This window comes from Saccopteryx bilineata, chromosome 4 (assembly GCF_036850765.1).
Source record: "Saccopteryx bilineata isolate mSacBil1 chromosome 4, mSacBil1_pri_phased_curated, whole genome shotgun sequence".
Classification (NCBI taxonomy): Eukaryota; Metazoa; Chordata; class Mammalia; order Chiroptera; family Emballonuridae; genus Saccopteryx; species Saccopteryx bilineata.
The window spans coordinates 29,038,317-29,062,406 of NC_089493.1; the positions used below are offsets into that span (position 1 = coordinate 29,038,317).

A 24,090-nucleotide genomic window follows, 5' to 3' on the forward strand; every position below is an offset into this window, starting at 1 on the left:
TAGCCCAAGTCCTCACGCCGCCCTGCAGAGTCCTCAAGGGCAGGCTGGAGTGTGGACAGGGGACTGTGGGCTGTGGGGAGGAAAGCTGGACCCCAGTGCAGATGGACAGCCCTCTGAGCCAGAGGGTGCTGGACAGTCAGAAGGGCCCGTGCTCTGTGGAGGGCTGCCCGTGGGCTTGGCCGCCTCCAGCCTCTGTGTGTAGGAGGGTCTTCCCCACTGCCTGTTTCTGGACTGAGTGGTGAGGATGGATTCCACATGGACGCTGGAATAAGATGTGGGTTTACATCTTGCCTTCCCCACACTCCTGCTAGGTTGTTTTGAGCAAGTTACTTCACTGCTCTGAATAAAATGGGGACAGTGACACCCAAGTCACAGGTTATTTTAAGAATCAAATGAGGAAGTGTGTTCAAAGTGCCTCGCATCCCGGAAGTACCTTGATAAATTGTAGCTATTATTGTAGTAGTAATAATATGAATGCCCACTAGGGAAGACTGAGAGAACTGAGTCTCTGCATCGTTTTAAGAATTTGGCCAGAGTTCAGGTGTGTCTTCTGAATAAGCAAGGGCCGATACCCTTTTCCTGGGCTCTTATTTCATTCTTTTATCCATTCCTCCAGCTTCTTTCTTGTCTCCCACCTGTCTCCTTTCTTCCTCCGCCAGTGCTTCCCCTTCTCACTCCTCTCTCCTGGCGCTGGGACCTGTGATGACCTCTTTACTTATTCATGATCCAGAGTACATCCTGGCTGCTCTGAACACTGGTGCTGTCCAGCTAGCTTTCTGTTTTCTGGGAGTTCTGCGTCCCCCGCCATGAGTATACTACAGCCCCCCTGGTGGCAGGGTCCCCACCACCCCCTTGAGATGAGAAGGTTTGACCATCTTGAGTCTTTCTTTTTATTATTTGGATTCCCAACCACCATGATAAGTGGCTTTATGAATCTGGAACTCAGAGGAGAAGTCTGTGCCGGAGATATCAATTTGGGTGTTACGAGTGTGTGGATGGTATTTAGGGATAGCGTCTAACTAGGTGAAAAGAAGAGTGGCGTAAGAGAGAAGAGAAGGACCAGCAATAGGGACTGAGAAGGGGCGGCTGGGAGGAGGGAAGAGGACGGGAGTGAGAGGGGAGTGTGTGGGACGAGGAATGGGGAGCGCTGGCCCTTTCAAGGAGTTTTGATAAAAAGAAGAATGGGAATTGGGCCCTCAAAGGAGGAGTGTGTGCACATGGGAAGGGTCTTTGAAGGACATGAGCTCTTACAGCATATTTGCATGCTGGCAGGATAGTCAGTTAGATTTAGATGCAAGACAGAGCAATAGTAGGGACCGAGTGTGAGGGTGGGGTCAGGCACAGGGGTGGGGGTTGGCCTCAGGTAGGAGCTGGGAGGGTTCACTACTGATAATAGGAGCAAGACGAGTAAGTGCAGGGACATCGTGTAGGGAGATGGGTGGGTAGGCATGGAGACGATAGATCATTTCATTTGGATTCCTTACATGTTTTTCAACTAAATAAGTAGAGGATGAGGAAGGAATGTGAGGCGCGGGATATTTGAGAAGACGGAGAGGTGATGTGGGAGGATGATTTGACCAGGGAAATATGGGAGCACTGTCACTGTTTAAACTGGACTGGTCAGCACAGTGGGTGTTTTTTTCTGGGTACAGGCATAGACAAGGTGGAGGCTGGGTTTAATTTAACTGGAGTTAGGGTAAGGAGGATATAGGGAGAGAGGGGCAAGTGGATACATGCGAGAGTGATTTTAGGGATGAATGGAGTCGATATGAGTGCATGAGGGGGTGGCAGAGTGGTATGTGGTGAGAAGGGGTGGGGTCAGTGGGTTGGGGCTTCCAATGAGATGAAAGAATTGATGGTATCCTCAAGAAGTTAGGGCCAAGCTGGCTATTACTAGCTGCCCTATTTTAACTTTGGCTTGGATATATCCCTCTTAAAATAGTTGAACAGACACTAAAATAAGAAATGGCAAAAGGCAATGCTTATTCTGGGACTGTTTAATTCATTCATCATTGAATGAGTGCAATTTCATTAGATTGCAAAGATGTTCAATGGTTAATGATGACACAATGGAAACAATATCGTAAATCATCCTTACCTCCATCGGATCCTTCCACAAACATTGGGATGGGCATTTCTGTGTGTTCTTATTGATACAAAGGAAATAGTCTAAGTTTAGTTGGTCATCTAAACAGCCTTATCTTGGGCAGAGAGCATATGCTGTCTGTCTCAAGCTGCTGAAGGAAGCTGAGGCCTCCTGTTTATGCACAAGACCCACAGGTCTCTGGCAAGCAGAACTCTGTCAGAAAGACAGCGTCTGTCTGGACGCTGGCCAGTATTTATTAATTGATGTCCTCTACATCCAACAATCACAGGACTGTCTAGAACACTTAAGAGTATGTTGACAGTAGGCTGTGAGGTTGAGCGAAATACAGTATTTCTGGGAATGGAAATAGAGAGGTTTATTTTTTTGGTGCCAAAACAAAGCAGAAGAGTGGTAAAATCTTGCCTTTTATTTTTTTAAAGCGTTTTCCAGTTTAACAAGAGAGTAGCCCATAACCTCTTGCTGCGATCCTCACGGTAGAGAGACGATGTGGCAGGAAAAGTTTGGGACCCTCATCTGACCAAGGCAGACTCAGGTCAGAGTGGCTGGTAGACTTGCTCACGGTCCCACATTCTGGAGCCTCAAGGAAGGTCTAGGACAGTGGTTTTCAACCGCGGCCCACAAAAGGGTTAACCACCTTGATGTTGTATGAGGATTATGGAGTCTATAACCATTGGGTCTGTAATCTTTAAACGTGGGTAACTTTTTTGCGGACCAGCTCTGGTCTAGGAGGCAGAAGGTCACCAAGTGGGGCCCAAGAACCCCTAGTCAGGATGACCTCGGGGCTCTAGCTAAATGGGTAGGTTCCCACCTACTCTGGGCCTGGGGATCTGCATGTTTAAAACATCTCCCCTGGGGATTCTTAGGGAAGCCACTGGGTTACCCGAGTGGTACTGCATGGCACTGCTGTGGCCTGTGGAAATGAAGACCAGAGACTGGTAGTTTTTCTCTGGGATCCTACTGTCCAAAGGAAAAGGAAAAATTCTCCCTTTGGGCAAGGAACGTGAAAGACATGGATGCTTGCTGTATGTGTTAAAGGGAGAGAGCGGAGAAAGGCGTTCAGGGGACTAAGGGCCGCGAGAGTGGGTGTCAGTAGTGAGGACCTGAACGAGGAGCCCGGTTTAGGTCAGCCCATGTGGGTTCAGCCACAAGGAACTGTATGTAGACACGCCATTCCTGTTCCTGCATGCAGCTCTGCCCTGAAGGGTGGCCCCAAGGGCTCCTGAGGGCCGGTCATTCCTGCTGGCCTTCTTCGAGGGGGCGCTGGGGCCGCTGGGGGTGTGCGCTGGGCGTGGCATCAGGCAGTTCCCCGCCTCCCAGCTCTTTGGTTTCCTAATCGGCTCTGGAGGGCAGAAGAGGCTTCCTAGAAGCGGGACCACTGAGGCTGGTCTTGACAGACGAGCAGCGGTTCCAAGGGCAGGCCAAGGGTGGAGTGGTGTTTTATTGATTCTTTTATTCATATAGGAATTGACAGGTTCACTCATTTGACGAGAGTCGTTTCGGTGGAGAGGTGGGGAGGGAAGTCTGATTAGGGAGATTGACGACTAAGTGGGACCCCAGAACGGAAGGGAATTAAATTAGGGTGGTGTGTTTCAAAATTCCCTGTGTAAGTGAGTCGCCCAGGGCATCGTGTCAAAATACAGATTTAGGATTCGGGCGGTTTGGGCTGGTAGTTTCTAAGGGACTTCCAGGTGACACGCATCCTGCTGGTCCATGGACCACACTTCATGTAGCCAGAGTGTAGACAACCTGTTTGACATGCTGGGCTGTGAGTGGGAGTTGAGATTTAGGACAGAGAACTTTGTGTGCAAAAGTGTGACGTGTAAAAGGAGTGTTTTTGTGGGTGGGGTGGGGGAGAAGGTGCACAGCAAGTATTGTGTGGCTGTTACCCAGGGTGTAGTGGTGGTTGGGTCTGCGGTTGTGAACGAAGATCAGTCTCAATCAGGCAGTTATGACCTGACAGCAAGGAGGCTCGTAATGCTAAGGAGCTTACTTCCTGCCGTGGGCAATGAGAGAAATAGGAATTACTTAAGAAGGGGTGGGTGGATACCTCATAACTGATGAACTAGAAAATATATTAACCGCTATTTTAAAAAATCCTGTTTTAGTATTTTCTGTAATAACAGAAGTTTATGACTAGGAATCCTGTCAGTCCAACCACAAAACAAGGCTGCCATGTCGGTTTACAGTCCTAGTGATTTTGATTGGGTCTCTGGCTCATAAAAAGGAAAACGGCAGTTAAATATGTATTTGATTGCTGACCTGCTTTAGGTTCGAATCCTTAATTCTCACACGAGCCTTTTAACCTGTTAAGCTTCCTAGCTTCCAGCCCAGAGGAGCCCCTGAGTTTCTTCTTGCATGCAGACTCAGAATGGTAAAAGCCGCTTGCGTGCTGTGTGGAGAAGGCTCCTAAGGTCTCGGCGGTGAGGATGGGAGGAGAATGTTGACTGGAGTAGTGAAATCTGCTGTAAGTAGGGAGTGGAGTAGAGGCACATGTTGCACACCTTTAGCCACCCTGGAAGGGAGGTCAGGTGTCTGTCGACGCGTTCCTGATTCTCTCACACCTACCTAGTCCTCAGGCACCTTCATTGTGCAGGTTGTGGAGTGGAGTTGATCACCACTTACCCTGATGGGCTTTGTGAATCTTCAGACAGTTGTGAAGCTCTTGTCTATGTTTACAAAGTACCATGAAAGGCTCTCCTGCATTGCTTTAATATCGATGAGTGTTTTTGTACTGTATAGCCTCCGTGTCTTAGGGCATCGTTTCTATTAAATCTGAAGACAAATGCTGGTAACTGGAAATAGCCATTGATTTGCTTTCTCCTGTAGTATCTCAACTCCCTAATTTATCTGGAGGAAAAAGATAAAGCCCATGTAAAATCAGCTCTTCTAGCTTTCCAAATAAACAGTGAGATCAGTTCTCATTTATGAATTTGTTGGATAAATATTTGTTTGATTGTAAGAAAAAAACCCCACTAGATTAATTTTAGATGAGAATTTTGCTGGTGGAAAAGGCTCTATCTGTGGGATTGAGTAGCCAGGGGTGGAGGTCAAGTGTGAGCTGTTGGCTCCGGGTTGAGGTTGGAAGCAAATGCTGAGATAGTACAAGGCCAGATGGTGCTGGGTTCCGACGTGCCCCGTGGAGCCCAGGGAGGGTTCTTTTTTAAACAGTGTTGGTTCAGCATGACGTTTGTTTCCTTCTTGTTGAGGGTGTTGAAGGACATCAGGAAGCTCGTGACTCAAGGTACCTGGGCGAGAGGCCTCAGGGGAAGCTGGCTGTCACCATCACCATCCTCATTTTCCGTTCTCCTGCCATCACAAATTGGAAAGTGAATGAGTGACTTGGGAGAATTGGAGGATGAAGAGGGAAAAGGACTAAAAGGAGTTTGTGAACCTTTTGGGGGGTAGGGTTGTAGGCATCCTGACCGTGGTGCAGTATGGCGATTGTAAACATGGGGGGTGGCTGTCTGCTCTTTTGTTCTTCTCCTAATAAGGTGAGAGAGGAACATTCGTGTCCTTTCTGTCTGACAATGTCATGGTGGTGTCTGGGTGATGTGAAATTGGCTTTGGGTGCCAGGTGTCTTTGTGCTTCTCTCAGAGTCTCCAAAGGGAGAGAAGGTGACAGGCAGTCCATTCAGGCTGGCCCGAGGGAGGACCAGGACAAGTAGCTCCGTGTGGGAATAGCTAGCCCACATGTGGGGCAGAGAGATGGGTGAGGGGATGCACCTCCTCACTCCAGCCTCTGGCAGAGGAGCTGGGGCCAGTGAGGTAAGGGGACCCCTGGTGACAGTCTCAGGAGCCAAAGCCCAATAATGCCACCATCGTCCTCTGACCTACTTCCGGCAGCCTCCGGGGCCCCGCTGTGTGGGCTGGACTGAGTCACTCCTCGGCGAGTCTTCCCCAGGGTTTTCCAGGATTAGTCACTGCCAGATGGTGAGGGCTGATGCCCCGCCTCCTGCGAGTGAGCCTGGCTTCCTGGGGGACTTTGCTAGAGGCATGAAACAGTGAGGCCCAAAAAAGACCTTTGGGGATAGACAGCTAGTCCACAAACTGAGGAAACTGAGGCACAGAGCAATCCAGTGACTTACATTACCGTGCTGTAGCAAACTTCTTGTGAATAAATGGGAAAATGTTACGTTTAACAGCATAATGCAAGGCTAAAGTGAAATCGAGCCACTGCACTTGGGTTGGCCATCTTGGAACGTGATTAGTGAGACCCGGAGGTTGAGTCTGGTCCGGACTGGAGTGCGAGGCATGGATGCGAGTGCTGGCTTCACACTTGCTGACTCGGAGTGCTCTGCATGTTTCCTCGCCCGTCATTGGAAATATTTACATCTGTTGTGCCCATTTCACAGGACTGTGGAGAATCAAGTGAAACCAGTGAATATAAAGATTCTTACTTGAAAACGTGATGAGTAGTTATTAAGATATCTAAGCACCACTTTCTTGAGACCAAAATACTGACTGGGTTTTTGCTGTGCTCATAATGATCTGTTGAACTTCCAGGATATCCCTGGCTTTCTAATATTGGGGAATAGTTTCAGGGAAACTGAATGGAAATGTTGTTGAAGGTGGGAGAGAGGCTAGGGAGGTGGGCAGAGGGTGAGCAGGGTGAGGGCGAGGTGGGGAATCAGAGGGCAAGGCCAGAGGCAAAGATGGCAGCCACCTTGGTGGAGAGGGTCCCCCGGCCTGCGCCGTGCACAGTGTGGGCCCAGGGAGCTCTGGATGCACTCTTGTGCCCTGTGAGGCTTCACAACCTGTTCTTGTCTTCTTTTAGGCATCCCCACACTGTCATATCAGTTATCTTGGTTTCCACTATTAGCTCTTTTAAAGATTTATTTTAGCCTGACCAGGCAGTGGTGCAGTGGATAGAGCATCAGACTGGGATGCAGATGACCCAGGTTCGAGACCCCGAGGTCGCCAGCTTGAGTGCGGGCTCACCTGATTTGAGCAAAAAGCTCACCAGCTTGAACCCAAGGTCGCTGGCTCCAGCAAGGGGTTACTCGGTCTGCTGAAGGCCCGCGGTCAAGGCACATATGAGAAAGCAATGAACAACTAAGATGTTGCAATGTGCAATGAAAAACTAATGGTTGATGTTTCTCATCTCTCTCCGTTCCTGTCTGTCTATCCCTGTCTATCCCTCTCTCTGATTCACTCTCTGTCTCTGTAAAAAATAAATAAATTAAAATAAAATAAAATGGGAGCAAGCACTGTCATAAACCAATAAACCAATGGTGAAAAAAAAAAAAAGATTCATTTTAAAAACTAGCCCTTTACAGAGGATGGAAATGAGATAACATCCCAAACCATGCTTCTACCCTTCATTGTTCAGCCCAGCACTGGGACTCAGTCTCAGCAGGAGTCCTGTCAGGTGTCCGGTTTCCCTAGAGCCTTCCCTCAGACCCCTTATTGTCCCCCCCTTTGCCACTGTATTAGCTACTGCTGTGTCACAAATTGTCCCCAAGCTCAGCAGCTCAGAACAGCACACATTTATAATTTCATAGTCTCTGAGGGTCAGGAGTCTGGGTGGTTTGGTGCGTGTCCTCTCGCGAGGCGGTAGTTGGGATGTTGGATGAGGCTGCGGTCACCCCAGGCTAGGCTGGGCTGAAGGCGGCACTGCCAGGCTTACTCACATGTCGGTAGGCCTTGGTTCCTCTTGGGCTGTTGACCTGAGGGCCTCGGGTCCTTGCTGGCTGTGGACCAGACGCCACTCTCAGTTTGTTCTCCTGTGGACCTTTCCATAGGGCAGCTCTTAACTCAACAGCTGGCTGCTTCCAGTGTGAGGGAGAGAGATAAAACAATAAATGGAAACCTGAGTGCCTTTTTATAACTTAGTCTCCAAATCACTTTCTCTTTAATTTATTTTATTTGTTAAATCAAGAGTTGGGGAATGGCCAACACCTCTCAAAAAGCGGAGGATCAAAGAATTTGTAGTCATCTTTAAAAAAGCAACGCAGCCACCAACATTTCTGCCTGGCGATCATTTTTATTTTCTCCTCACTGTTTAGTCCGACTTAAAATGCGGATTTCCTGCCTGTGGCACCAGCTTCCCTCCTGGGTCCAGACATCCCTGGAGAACATACAGGACCGCTGTGGAGAAGATCTCCACCAGGACCCGCCCCAGCCTTGCGGGCAGGGCTCCAACGCCTAGGATCAAAGAGCTGCAACCCAAGGTCAGAAGGAAAAGATGGCTCCCAGAGACTTGATGCATCTCCTGAGGCAAGAACCGTAACTGATGCTGGCAGGACCTAGCTTAGGCTATGGAACCCACAGAAGAAAATGGCCCTTGTTATTAACAAATGGAATCAGCTAAAGATAATATTCCTAAGACTGTTTTATATGGTGCTCTCAAGCTTGAGTATGATGGACAAGCCTGTGGGAGGAACAGCATGTTGTGAGATGTTCTGCACGTGTCTTCTACAACATGGAGACCATCCTGTCACCTGGAGAGGCACGAGGGCCCACTACTCCTGGAGATGGTTTTACTTTGAATCGTCAAGAGCTCAGAGAAATACTTTCCCTTCAGATCTTACCTTACGTCATCTCTCACTTGATGGTGGTGGCCATCTCTTCTTGGCCATCATGAAGGGCTCTCTCCAAACTCTCCTCCTTTGTGACCACATCGTCTCTGTCTCTCTGCCTGAGTTCTCTTCGTGATGCTCTTAATGCCTTCAGTTATAGTGGTCGCCCTTTCTCCTCCTCCCATCGAGGTCCGTATTATTTTCACCCTGTGACCTCTCCCTGAGTGGCTCACCAAGTGCCAAGGCTTCATCTACCAATTCACGCCTGGATGATTTCTAAACCTGTCTCTCCAGCCTGGTCCTCTTTCCTGACTATAGACCGCTATTTCCTCATTGGCTCCTGGGCATCTCCACTGAGTGTCTCCTCTGCACAGCAAACGCAAGGTGCCCGAATGGAATTGGTTCCTACTTTCTGTAAGCCTGCTGTCTCCATTTCCGCTAACGGTGTTATCAGCTACTCTGTGGCTCAACCTAGGGATCTTGGTGTCATTTCTGACAGTGAAATTCAGTTCTTTGTACCTGTGTAAGGGACAGATAGCTGCATCCAATCTACATTCTTGGCTAAAGATTGAAAAGGAGAATCAACCCGAGTGGCTCATATTGGTGACTCTCTTCGACTCCCTGCCTGGAAATATCTGCTTACTGTCACATGACCAGCTCAATAGAGATCTGCTATTCTTCATGGATGAAACCTTACGCAAGGCCCCTCTGCCTGCAGATTCATTGATAACCCATCTGTTCAGCCTAACATCGCCTGGGGTGGGTGGTATGCTTGGTGAGAGTTCTGTAGGTTTCTAGATTTATTTTTTTTCATGGTATTGGCCTAGAATTGGGCTAGTCTAGTTGAAAACTTGACTTTAAATTGTAGCAGTACAAACTGCTCATTTTAATTTTTCTCTTAGGTTTTTTTTACTTTAAGGTTTAGCAGGCAAATTTTAGAAGGCTTGTTTATCCATCAGCCTTTTGGGATCAATAGTATCTCTAAAAATACTGTTTGTGGCTGCTGACATGGGCCGGGCCACGGCTTGATGGATAGAGGATTCTTACCCTTTCACTTAACAATCAAAAAACAAGTGCCCAGAGAGGCAAAGGGACTTGTCCAGGGACACAGCTGCTGCAATGTATCTGAAATTGTGGTACTCCCTCCCTGAGGGCAGGGTTGGGTGTTCTCATTGCTGCATCCCCAGTGCCTAGGAGAGTGCCTGCTGCATTTATTTATTCAACTATTGTGAGGGACTGAGTAAATGAATAAATTACACCTGGTCCTCAGCCGCAGTGACTAATTAGGGGCTCTGGGATTATTACTGTGGCTCTTGATGTCTTTCTAGTACGGTGCCTTGACCCCAACCTGGGCCAGTCAGGTAAATTATATAAATCAGGTCATGCTGTCCCATCCCATTATTTCACTTTAAGAGGATCAATCACAGTGCCTTCACGTTTAGAGATGAGACTCTATCTTGGATTATACTTGACCATGAAAACTTGGGGAATTTCTGGGGCTATTTGAGAATGACACATGAGCCTGTAGCTCTTTAGTCCATTAAAAGTGCCTGTAACACTTTTGCATGAATGTGCTTTGTATGGTTATTGTTAATCGTGATCAGCATGGCAATCTCTGTGGTTTGCCTCCCACAGGGTGCCTGGGTGCCCTGAAGTTGGACAGCACGAGAGAGGATAACAGATCTCTAAGTTCATTTGAGCTTATTGGGTTCTTCCCAAGCAAAAGGCAGCCACGGCCCACACCATCCTTTATTTTTAATGTGTTTTTGTTTGTTTGTTTCTTATCCTTTTCACACTCTTTCTTTTCATTCTCCTCTTTGAAGTATATTAAAAATGATGAGTAGAAAAGGAGCCAGGCAGGTGCCTCTGGAGTGCCACTGTGGTCATTGATTTGCAGTTGTCTTAGTATTAGAAGTAACATCTGGAGCAGATGAGAGGGGAGCATGTGGACCATTGCAGAAGGTTTACAAAGCAGGCTTGAGAAATCACTCAGTTGAGAAGTAGTGCCTGGTTAACATACTGGTTGTAATATGTGTCTGCAGAGATTGACTTCTTGATTGCTGAGAGGTTCATCCTTTTACAGATTACGTATAATGACTCAGAACCTCATTGCCTCCCCCTGACAAGCAGGGTCTCAAAGTGGAGGTGGGTGGGGAGAGAGCCAGAGAGAGAAAATGAGAATAAATGGGTCTGATTGAATGACATGGCTTTCCAAAGTGAGCTAGTAATATTTTTTTCCCCTCAAATTACTCTTTAGCAAGGATGATTCAGATTTGACTACACTTCACATAAATTCTTTAGCTAAAATGTCATCTGTTTTTGCAATATGTAAATATTAGAATTTGTATGTGTGTATGAATATAGAGAACTGTTAGAAATTTGAGCCAAATTATTTTTTAATGAATGCTCATAAAGACTTGTTTTTGGTGCTAATTTCAGATTAGAACTGAGCCTACATATTTTATATAAATAATTTCTATAAACCAGACATCAGACCAAGGAGAACAATTAGAGTTTTGTGCTTTCTTGCCTGAGAACAGGGATATTTAGATTTTTCTATCCTGAGAAATTAGTTTTTAAGAGATCAGCATTGATAAATAAGGTAATAAAATATAATCAGGTGGTTATAATTTAACAATGATGAATAAATAATAGACCATGATATTTCCACAGTTACTTGTATCTGTTTTATTTATGTTTTCAGCACATTCCTATCAAGATAATGCATTTTTTCTCCTGGAGCTCTAATTTAATCAGTGATGTGGCTTAGTTTAGTCAAAATTAAATATTGGCAATAATACAATAAAAACTCTTTTAATAAGGATTATAATGTAAGAGACACGTGTCATAGCAGTTATATTCTTTTTGCCCAGGGTTTGCTGAACATTGACTGTTTCTTTCACAGTGCAGAATATCTGTAGAGTGATACTGACTGGTTAATGAAGTCTAATGTGAGCTTAATCAACCAGGGCAGATATTTTCATCCCTAAAAGGTTGGAAATATTCGTGTGTGGGCAGTTGTGTATGAGCATGTATGGAAGTAGGCAGCTGTGAGTGTGAAACTAACACTTGGGTGTTGATCTGTGTGCCTTCTCACTCAGATACCTCCAAATCCCATTTTCTCTCCCTGGAATATACTCAGCATCTATGCACGTGGGTTCTGGAAAGACATGACATGCGTCCTTCAGGTGGCGAGGGGGTAGTCACTGCTTTCAGATGTCTTCATTCTGTCTTTTACTGAGCCCAGTAGATGGTAGTGTTATGCACACCAGTCTCGTGGACAGCCTTCTCCATGCAGGTTTCTCTTTTCTTCTTATCTGCTGAAATAGCACCCGGAAGCCAAATCCCTACTGTCTGAAAGCCCTGTCCATGAGCAAGGTCTCCCACACATGGTGGCCACCAGTTACACTTTCTGTTTCAACTTTTGGGGAGGATGGAGAGCAGTTTTGGAAAGGGTTAGGGCTGGATTGAGAATGCCTCTTTGCACCTAGTTTTTATTATAGGACCAACTAAATAAGCAGTCAGAAGATTTCCTGAACCCTCCTGACAGAACAGATTTGGAGAAACAGTTTAGGAAGGACTTGGTTTTTAATGATCCGGCTAGGATGAATCATGCGCACTGTACCACTTTCTAAGTTCATTTCTGGTAATTGGAACCTTACAAATGTCCTGTTGAATCATCTCAACCAGGAGGACCTGGGGAAGGTTGTTTCCCCTTCACTCCATTGGGCTGTTTAAATAGCAGTGCATGCATTCCTTTCTTTATGAAAAACTGGACGTATTTTAAAATATCCAGATTTCCAAGCTAGTACATTAGAGAATGATGGTTAACTTTATGGAAGAGATTAAGATAGGAATCTTGAAGCAGTGAGTGACTATATAAGTAAATGGCTTTACAACAAATATGCCTCTTTTTTCTTACCGCCCTTGAATTGGAAAAATTGTATCTATTATCCTTTTACTAGTAAGGATTTTAAGAATTAGTTCTGGGTAAAAATAAAGAGTTCTAGCAATAAAACCTAGAAATGGGTTTTTAGCATTTTCCTTAAAAACTTCCCTTTGTCCAACAGTGTACATTATTTTAGTCATTTTCATGATAGATAAGAAGTTTTATTCTTATAGTTTTAGTTGGTAAATAACTTACCCAGTCTTTGGAGACAGGCAACAGACAGCTAATCTGTTATGATGGTACAGACAGGAAAATTTCATTCTGGGTGTCGTTTTGTACCCACTAATGGCTGGCTGGGTGACTTGGCCTTCTATGCCTTACCCTCCCTGGCTGGGAAGTTGCATCCCTTACTTTCCTCTTGCACTTGAGCGATGTCTTGAATTCTGAGCCAAAGGAGCCTACAGACCGAGCTGAGGCTCATCTTAGTCCTACATTTGATGGGGAGGAGGCTGGCAGGGAGAGGGGTATGCTGTGTGAATGTCATTCCCTTCCTCTGGCTTTGAAGGGGTTGGGGGACGCTGATGGCTTCCTCAAGGCTGAAACGCAGAGAAAGCCCTTGGGACTTTTTCAGAGACTTCCAACAGGAGTTTCCAAAACCCACTTACTCCTGTTCACTGGCTCAGAACTATACCAGGAAATGTCTTCAGAGCTCAGCACAGTGATCTGAGAAAACTTGAACGTAGAATTGGCTCTTGATAAGTATTTGTGGAGTACTGTTGGCTGCGTGTGACACACAAATCACCACCCCCACCCCATCCCCACCTGCGGAGGCAGCTCCAGTTGGCCACTGAGCTCCATGTTGTGCTCTGGAATGTGCTGACCTTCCTTCCTAGGGCAGGGGACACTGCTGAAGAGTGTTATTATTAGTAGGGCAGCTTTTGCTCTGATCTGTCAACACTCCCTCATTCTGGGTCCTTACTGAGTAATGACAAACTCAAGAACCTGTGGTAGTCCACACGGCTGGCCACCCTCTTCTTGAAATGTTTTCTTTGGTGGCTGCGACCCCGTATTTGCCTGGTTTGTATCTCTGGCCATCTTCTCAGTTTTCTCTGTTGGTTGTTCTTTCAAGCTTTAACTAGTCGAGTCCTCAAAACCTGTCCTGGACCTTTTTCTCTCTCCTCCTTTCTTCTCTCCTTGTGCTTTTTAAATTTTCCTAGGTAATTTAATTAATTCTTACTACTGATCAAAAATCCAGGATACAGAATCGTTTCATCACCCAAAGATCTTACATATCTAGTCCATACGTCTCCTTTGAGCTCTAAGCACTTACAGTCTGCTACCTACCTGACATTTCCGTCAGAAGTCTCACAGACTACCCGAGTTCAGCAGAGTGATCCCCCCACCGCCGTTGGGCCCCTGCGTGCTTACCAGAGTCTTCCTCACCAGCGTAAGCTTCAGTGCAGCCACCTAATTTCTTAGGTTAGAAACTTGAGAATGTTTCTCATTATCTCTCTTTTCCCACTCTCCTAACATTCAAACAGTGGTTAAGTCCTGTCAATTATATCTTTAATATTTCTCAAATCCCCACTTCAGTTTAATCATTCTGTCTATCTCCTGGTATTTGCATCAGCCTCTGAACTAGTTTCCTGGCAACAATTCTTGCATCTCTACATCCCCCTGCCCCCCCCATTTCTCTGCCATCTTCATTCCCCAGCCCTCCCAAATCTTTCCATAGCACCTCCCTTCCTCCCTCCTTCCCTCTCTCCCTCCCTCCTTCCCTTCCATCTTTTTTTTTAAATTTATTTATTTATTTATGTATTTTTTACAGAGACAGAGAGTGAGTCAGAGAGAGGGATAGACAGGGACAGACAGGAACGGAGAGAGATGAGAAGCATCAATCATTAGTTTTTCATTGCGTGTTGCAACACCTTAGTTGTTCATTGATTGCTTTCTCATATGTGCCTTGACTGCAGGCCTTCAGCAGACCGAGTGACCCCTTGTTGGACTCAGCGACCTTGGGTTCAAGCTGGTGAGCTTTTGCTCAAACCAGATGAGCCCACGCTCAAGCTGGAGACCTCGGGGTCTCGAACCTGGGTCCTCTGCATCCCAGTCCGACGCTCCATCCACTGCGCCACCTCCTGGTCAGGCCCTTCCCTTCCATCTTGATGATTTTAATTTTTATTTATATTTTCCTTATATAAAAATAGCTATTTAACTTTTTATTTTGAAATAATTATAGCACCATAGAAAGTTATTAAATATACTACAGAGAGGATACATGCAGCCTCCAACCAGTTTATTTCCCTGGTAACATCCTATATAACTAGTTCACTATCAAAGCCAGTCAATGGACATCAATGTACTTGCAGGCCTTATTCATATTTTATTGATTTTCCATGCACATACATGGAGTACTTAGGTGTGCATGTGTGTAACTCTATGCAGTCTGATCATATCTGTAACCACCACCACAATCAGGATACAGAATCGCTTCGTCACCCTGAAGATCTCTCATGCTAAAGCATGGTCCTTTAAACACAGCGCGATTCAGTCTCTTTCTTGCTTAAAACCCTTTCATGATTTTAAAGCTCTGAATTTTTAAATAAGGGCCACAGTGCCTGTGTAATCTGGCTCCAGCAACTTCACCTGCTCCTCTTGCCTTTCTCCTTTGGCTCGCCACGCCTCTGCTCACTAGCCTGCCCTTTCCTCTCACTTTGCCAAGCCCTCACTGCGCAGAGCCTCCGCTGGCTGCGCTGTGCTCGCTCGGACGCTCCCCTCTCCCACCCGTTTGGCTCTTTCCGTGTCGGGAAATGTTGCCTCGGCATCCTGGACTAGGTTAGGCGCTCCTATGGTTTTGTTTTCATTGTCAATTATGATTTTCCTTCATGGCACCTATCACACAGTTGTAAATAAATAGGTATGTGTCTAGTTCATTAACTTAAGTTCTCTCTAATGAGAGGTGTTTGGGGTGTCTTGCTTACTGCCGCGTCTTTTCTGTCTAGTGCAATGGCTGGCCTACCAGGTGCTCAATAAGTACTTGTTTCTGAATAATTATTGTGAGCTGGCTGGTTGTGGCTGGGGTGTGGCTGGAGGCGGTGGAACTGGGCAGAGTCAGTTTGCTAGTATGGGTATCTGCTCTTATGAACTTATCTGCAACCTTCCCAAGGGTTCCCTGTCTGAGAACCCAGGCATTTATGGTCCAAACCATTCAGAATGTCAAACTGGTGTTTTCCCTCCTATTCCAATCCCAGTATTCTCTCTGAGAAACTGGAGTAGGGAACCACCCTGGCCAGTGTGCTTCTTAGACAGATAGGTCTTTGTGATGCCCTCAAGGATATCAGCAGGATGTTCATGCAGGCTCGTAATGCTGGGCTTCTATCTCTTTGAGGTCACTGGCACCGTGTCACTTTAAGAGGGTTATTAGTTTAGAGCTGTGGGAGCCTTTAAGTTGGATGGCACCTGAGAAGCCCTTGAAAAGCTTTTAGATCAGCCCTCTCGATCCTTCAAGCTGCTCTTGGCTAAGTGGTCCCCTCTTCCCCATCAATGAGCCATTTCCATTCCTACTCTTACTCTATGAGGTAACAGTGTGGTTTGTAATTGTGGAGCCCCAACTTTGAAGGGTCCTTATGTTGACTGAATAGAAAGTATGTCCCCCAGGCGGCCATGATGTAAGTAGCTCTGTGAGGATTTGAAAGGGAGGAAATGGGGGCCTCATGGTGGGATGTGGCTTCACCAAGGGGTGGTGGTACCACATGGGGTCCTGCCCATCTGTGGAGGCCACTGGGTTGGTAAAACCCTGTGACCCACCTCTTGTGTCCTTCTTTAGAAGTCAATCCTTCATGTGAAAGAAGCAACACAATGCACTATATGGTGGGTTTGGCAAAGCTGGGAGCTCTGGTGAACTTCTAGCAGTAGGCAAACTGTCAGCTTTTCTGTGACAGAGTCAGTAATTGAGGCTCTGACCTAGATGCTCTGGGCAGATTGACAGCCCTGGGAAACCTGGGATCATCAAGTTTCCTTTCCCTGCCAAATAGAAGGTCAGAGGTCTTCACATTCTATGGCTCATAGCTGTCCTCTCACTGCTGGTGTCTCTTTTTTGGGTGAGTTATGGCTGCAAACAGAGTGCAGCTCTGCAGGTGAGCCTCAGTATTGGTCCACTGGGGCTGTGGGCTCTAAGGTTACATCCTAATGTCCCTCCCCGATCTTGCTATTGGCTGGGCTAATGTGATACTTGGGATGGAGAAAAGAGTTAGAACCAGCAAGCAGTCCTTTTAGGATGGACCTGGCCATTGTGTACTCTTTGCGGTGATGCCGCACTTACTAGCCCTCCCTGTCAGGCCACTTCCCTCTCTAGCCCTGGTCCTGTGCAGGGTGTGGACTCCTGCTGACCTCCTGGGCATGGGCACGGGTGCTCTGGATAACAGAGCAATGCCTCACAGAGCCCCTGAGCTCTGTCCCGGGAAGCCTCACACTCTTCCCCTGTGCCGTGAGACAGTGTGAACAGTGCTGTGGATCTGAGGGCCCAATTCCAGATAGCTTCTGTGTTGCTGCTGGGGCTGGAGCTACTGCGGGTGACTCTCACGTGCTGCCTTGTGCCACACGCTGTGCAGCATCCTTCTCGTTCCCCCATCACCACTTAGGTCCTAGCTGGCTGCACCTCTAGGGGGAAATGCTCTAGGGCAAGAGGCTTTGGATGGCATCCGTGCCTGGTGAAAGGGTGAATACCCATCTCCCTCTTTAGGCCTTGATCTGATATACATGTAGGTAGTGAGGGAGTGTGAGTAGTGCCCCATCCAGGTTCCTAACGCATGCTACCCCTGCCTTCCAAGCTGGGCATAAATGTGTTCTTAGTTAGTGGTGCTGAGGGTGACAAGTCAGGCCCTTTGGCTTTAACGCTACCATTTCTGCTTCCTCTAGGTCACCCGACCTGCCTGCAGTTCACCCTGAACATGACTGAGGCCGTCAAGACCTACAAGTGGCAGTGCATAGAGTGCAAATCCTGCATCCTCTGTGGGACCTCGGAGAATGACGTGAGTTTGGGCTTCCACCCAGGAGGTAGAAATCCGCGGGGCTGGAAGTCCTGTGAGGGGTGGAGAGGGAGGAGGACTCTCATAACTGGACTCCTGGCGAAAGTGTCAGTCAGGAACTTCCCCTTTCCCTTTGACCTCAGAACACTTGGGACATTCGTACCATAGGGACCTTGGTTACCCTCAGGAATAGTTTATGTAAAAAAGGCAGGATAAATACCTGACTCTTTCCCTTTATTTATTAGTTTCCAAAATAATGGTGATTTCAACTCCTATTCATGATTAAAACATTCAAAAAATAAAAATTGTGGGAGATTTTTTTTTTAAGAGACAGAGAGTCAGAGAGAGGGATAGACAGGGACAGACAGACAGGAATGGAGAGATGAGAAGCATCAATCATTAGTTTTTCGTTGCACTTTGCGACACCTTAGTTGTTCATTGATTGCTTTCTCATATGTGCCTTGACCGCGGGCCTTCAGCAGATCGAGTAACCCCTTGCTCGAGCCAGCGACCTTGGGTCCAAGCTGGTGAGCTTTTGCTCAAACCAGATGAGCCCGCGCTCAAGCTGGCGACCTCGGGGTCTCGAACCTGGGTCCTTCCGCATCCCAGTCTGACGCTCTATCCACTGCGCCACCGCCTGGTCAGGCGGGAGATTTTCTTAACATGATAAACTTTTTATACCTTTGAATTAAAGCTATTATCTTATTTATGGGGAAACACTGGAGGCATTTCTACTACGATCAGAAACCAGATAAGGATGCCTACTATCTCTACCACTTTTATCATTATTTTAGAGATACTAGCTAATGCAATTAGACAAGAGAAATCAACTAGAAGCATAAGATGCTAACAAATAGCAAAATCTATTTTTTTTTTTACTTAAACTCTATTTTGTAAACTATAATAATATATATGAAAAACCCAAGAGAATCAATTATAAAGCTAACTCAAACATTAAAAGTAGCAGGATAAAAAATTACCATGCAAAAATTAATAGCCTTTATATGCACAAATAATAATGAGTTAGAGGACATAATGGTAGAGAAACTCTACTCACAATAGCAACAAAGAAGAAAGCCTTAGAAATAAGCTTAACAGTAAATATGTAAAACTTATATGAAGAAACATTTAAAACACTTTTGAAAAGATACAGAAATAGTTTTGAGCAAAAGGAAAGATATTGTGTGATCTTGGATAGAATGAATCAACATTATAAAGATATCAGTTCTTCCTAAGTTAATTTACCAATTTAATGTAAGCCTAGAGAAGTTGATACTAAAGTTCATGTGGAAAAACAAGCATGTGGCCCTGGCCGGTTGGCTCAGCGGTAGAGCGTCGGCCTGGCGTGCAGGGGACCCGGGTTCGATTCCCGGCCAGGGCACACAGGAGAAGCGCCCATTTGCTTCTCCACCCCGCCCCCCTCCTTCCTCTCTGTCTCTCTCTTCCCCTCCCGCAGCCAAGGCTCCACTGGAGCAAAGATGGCCCGGGCGCTGGGGATGGCTCCTTGGCCTCTGCCCCAGGCGCTAGAGTGGCTCTGGTCACTCGCAGCAGAGCGATGCCCCGGAGGGGCAGAGCATCACCCCCTGGTGGGCAGAGTGTCGCCCTCTGGTGGGCGTGCCGGGTGGATCCCAGTCGGGTGCATGCGGGAGTCTGTCTGACTGTCTCTCCCCGTTTCCAGCTTCAGAAAAATACAAAAAAAAAAAAAAAAAAGAAAAACAAGCATGCAAGAATAGCCAAGAGCCTGACCAGGCGGTGGCACAGTGGATAGAGTGTTGGACTGGGATGCTGAGGACCCAGGTTTGAGACCCTGAGGTCGCCAGCTTGAGCGTGGGCTCATATGGTTTGAGCAAAGCTCACCAGCTTGGACCCAAGGTCACTGTTTCGAGGTCACTTGGTCTGCTATAGCCCCCTGATCAAGGCACATGAGAAATCAATCAATGAACAACTAAGGAGTTGCAACGAAGAACTGATGTTTCTCATCTCTCTCCCTTCCTGTCTGTCTGTCCCTATCTGTCCCTCTCTCTGTCTGTGCCACAAAAAAAAAAAATAAATAAATATAAGGCAAGATTTTCTGTGACTCAAAATTCAAAAGCAATAAGAGAAAATATTGAAAAATTTGACCACATAAAAATTTGCACAGTAGAAAACACAATGAAGTGAAAGGACACTAACAACTAGGAGAAAATATTTGCAACGTGTATCACAGATAAAGGGCTAATATCCTTAATATATAAAGAACTCTTAAAATTTGAGGGAGAGGGGATCAGAAACCTGATAGAGAATGGGAAAAACTTATGTAAGACAATTCATGCCTGACCAGGCGGTGGCGCAGTAGATAGAGCGTCGGACTGGGATGCAGAGGACCCAGGTTCAAAACCTCGAGGTTGCCAGCTTGAGCATGGGCACATCTGGTTTGAGCATGGGATCACAGACATGACCCCATGGTCACTGGCTTGAAGCCCAAGGTCCCTGGCTTGAACAAGGGGTCACTTGCTCTGCTGTTGTGTGTGTCTCCCCCCCCCCCCCCATCAAGGCACATACGAGAAAGCAATCAATGAACAACTAAGGTGCTGCAATGAAGAATTGATGCTTCTCATCTCTCTCTCTTCTGGCTTGTCTGTCCCTATTTGTCCCTCTCTCTGACTCTCTGCCTATCTCTGTCAAAAAAAAAGGAAAAAAGACAGAGTGAGAGGGACAGAGAGACAGGAAGGGAGAGATGAGAAGCATCAATTCTTTGTTGTGGCACCTTAGTTGTTCATTGATTGCTTGACTGTGGGGCTACAGCAGAGCGAATGATCCCTTGTTCAAGCCAGCAACCTTGGGTTCAAGCCAACAACCTTGGGCTTCAAGCTAGCAAGCATGGGATTATGTCTATGATCCCATGCTCAAGCTAACCACCCTGCTCTCAATCTGGTGAGCCTGTGCTCAAGCCAGATGAGCCCATGCTCAAGCCTGAGACTTCGGGGTTTTGAACCTGGGTCCTCTGTGTCCCAGTCTGATACACTATCCACTGCGCCACCGCCTGGTCAGGCTACTCTCTCTCTCTTACTTAAAAAGAAAATTAAAGAGTATTACAACATACTCTGTTGATGAAACTGTGGGAAAACTGACACCTTCATACATTGTAAGTGGGAATATAATGTGGTACAACCCTTCTGGAGGGAAATTTAACAATATTTAACACCACTACTATACACTTTCCTATTGACTTAGCAATCTCATCTATAGGAATCTACTCTAAAGATATACCCACAACATTGTGAAAATACATATGCATAATATTATTCATGGTTGTATTGTTTGTACTTGCAAAATATTGGAAGTGACCTAAATGCTCATACATAGAATGGGTAAATAATGATGGTACAGCCACCTAGTGGAGTATAATGCAGCTATTAAAAACAAAACAAGGCAGGTCTTTATGAATCAGTAAGGAGTGATTTTCAGGATATATTGTTAAATGAAAAAAGAGAAGTAAAAATATATCTCTAGTATGCTGCCATTCTTGTAAGAAAGGCATAAGAAAATACACATATATCTGTTCACTTGTGTAAAGGAAATACAGGAAGGATAAACAAGAAGCTAAAGAAATTGGTTACCTATAAGAATGAGTGGGATTGGGGTAGAAAGAATGGGAAAATGGGGGTGGGACAGTATGGATAAGAGGGGTGACACTTCTCTGAGAATGCCTTTTTGTATGGCTCTAAGTCTTAGCAGCAGGCGGTTGTTGCACATACCTACAATAGGTAAATACCGAAAAACAACCAGGATGTGGGGGGAACCAAAAGTGGAATATGAACAGTAACAAGTGACCCTAACTATAATGTAAATAGCTACCGTAACCACACTGAAGGGTGGGGTAGGAAAGAATTAAGTAACTTTGGAAAGTAGTATTTGTGTATTTTAGAGCTAATGACACAAATAACTATACAAATTTTGTACTCTAGTGAATAAATTTGTTTCTAACTGACATGTGAGTTAGTCATTCTGAAACTAATAACTGTATATTGTGAATAATGAGAGTCAGGTTTCTCAATGTCAGAGAAAAAAATATTCAAATAACGAAGGAAAGCTAAACTGACCCCAGTGGTGTTGGGTTGGAATAGGAGCTGTTAGTAAGAATTTATGATTTTTAATATAATATATATGTTTACATCTATATCTATAGCTATCTGTATTTGTGTGCACATATGGATAGATACAAAAATAAATACAGATGTGTGCATATATACCTACACATACATTTATTTTATTTCCTAACTCTATCAGCTGGAAGGACCCAGAAGCAATGACAACCCAGAAGTAATGAGGACTCATAGCACTCACAGATTGGTTTCTAAATACAGTTGACCCTTGAGCAATGGTTAGGTCAAGGGTTAGGGGCACTGTCCCCATGCAGTAAAAAAATCCACTGTATAGCTTTTGACTCCCCCAAATTTAACCATTAATAGCCTACTGTTGACTAGAATTCTTACCAATAACATAAACAGTCAATTGTTAACATACATTTTGTTTATTACATATGTTATATACTATATTATTATAATAAAATAAGCTGAATAAAAGAAAATATTAAGAAAAATCATATTGAAAAAAAATCCATGTGTATGTGGACCCACACAGTTCAAATGTGTATTGTTCAAGGGTCAACTGCACCATTCTCCAATAAAAGGAACCAGGGATCTTTGGAGAAATGGCTGATGTCAGGGCTGAAGCCCAGAAAATATATTGGAGCCTGGAGTACCCTGTAGTACGAGAAACTAAGGAAATGCTCAAAAATTGATAGGGCCAATCTAAAGGACACAGGTACCACTTGAAGGAACTCCTGATGGTCAAATCTGGCACTGCTTGAGCAGCAAAGTGAAAACTGATAGTAGTGAATTATAACCCAAAGAACAAAATAAATATACATATGGTATCTTTAAAATATTGGATAAATAAATAAATGGGAAAGAAATAAACTCTTCCTTAGAGCAGAAATGTAGAAGAAAGAAAGAAATCACCAATAGTCAAACATCACCATTATGGTTGTTGTAAGCAAGAACCAGCAATAATTGATGCTAAAATTAGTGGGCAAAAGTATGATAAAAAAGAGAATAGTACTTGCATAATCGTAAAGTATCTCCCCCAGATAAGGGGAAAATCGTAACTGTACAATGGAGAAACTCGCAGACACTACCTTAACTATATGGTCAGAGTAACGTTATTAGTAATAAGTATATTGGTGTCAATGCCCCCTGATAGTATGCACTGAGAAGGGTGTCCCATTTCTTTGTGGTCTTGCCTAAAAATGCATACCGTCAATCTTCTCATGGAAAAAGATCAGACAAACTCAAATTGAGTGATATTCTATAAAATCACTGGCCTGGACTATTCAAAACTGTCAAAGTCTTGAAAGACAAAGAAACTAAGGAATTGTCACAGATTCAAGGACATCAAGAAAACATGACAGCTTCTTGTCAAGATGGCATTGTAGGTAAATGCACTATTCGCATCTTCCCACAACCACATCAAAATTATGATTAAACTATAGAACAGCCATCCTTCAGAACTGCCTGAAATCTAGCTGAACAAAAGCCCCACAACTAAGATGTAAAGAAGAAACTACATCAAGACTGGTAGGAGGGGGAATGGGCTGGTCCCACATACATGTGTGGCAGATAAAAATTGGGAGGGATGTCTTGGCAGCAGAGGTACCCCTGAGGATTAAGAGCTCCCAGCCCCAAACCAGTCCCCTCAACCCAGGGTTCCAGTGCCAGGAAAAGAAGCCCCCAGAATGTCTGGCTATAAAAATAAGTGATGAGTGTGGCCAAGAAAAGCAGAGGCTGCTGGAGTCCCAGGCAGTTCCTCTTCAAGGGCCCACACATGGACTTACTTGGACTCACTTTCTCTGAGCTCCAGCACTAGGGCAGCAGCTCGAAAGGCACCAGGGACATAGAGGAAGGAACTGAATCGTCTGGTATCAGGATAGGAGCTGGGGGTGGGTGGGTAGCTTTCTCCCAGACAGAACGGCTGGCTAAGGCCATTGCACTCTTCCTGAGCCTCCCCGAAAAGAGCCGGCAGGCAGGTACCATATCTGAGACTCCATCAACTGGGCTCATTCTGTTCACCCTGCCTTGAGACCCCACCCCACCCAATTTGTGGGCCCACCCAAGCTGTTTCTAGTGGCTTTTCCATACAAATGATCTCTCTTGGCTCATGCTTCCGATTTTCCTAAAATCTCTCAGACAAGGAGCATCTGGCCTCATCATGTCCTGTTCCTCTTGCTAAGTGGCCCAAGGCCCAGCACTAGTGGCAACCAGCCTTTATTTGAAGCTTGACCTCTCTTGGGCACTTCCAAGCCCAGCACAAGTAGCAGCCATCTGCACATCCTTCTGTACCTCATGACAGGTGGTGCCAGGCAGGGCACAGGCAGTGGCTGACCTTGTCTTGCACTTCCCAGGAGGCCTCAGAGCCAACACACCTGGTGGACAGCTTCAGACTATGTTGAAGTACCACCCAACCACTTCCACAAGTGACATACTCAAAGGGGTGGACTCAGTGGGCACC

General features: G+C 45.7%; 1 protein-coding gene across 1 annotated transcript in view; it reads left to right on the forward strand.

Annotated features, from left to right (window-relative positions):
* DPF3 (double PHD fingers 3) overlaps positions 1 to 24,090 on the forward strand; it is a 247,505-nt gene that overhangs the window by 211,826 nt on the left and 11,589 nt on the right. Inside the window, exon 9 of the mRNA XM_066277060.1 lies at positions 17,432 to 17,544. Coding sequence (XP_066133157.1) covers positions 17,432 to 17,544 — 113 coding nt within the window. The remainder of the gene's footprint in view (positions 1 to 17,431; positions 17,545 to 24,090) is intronic.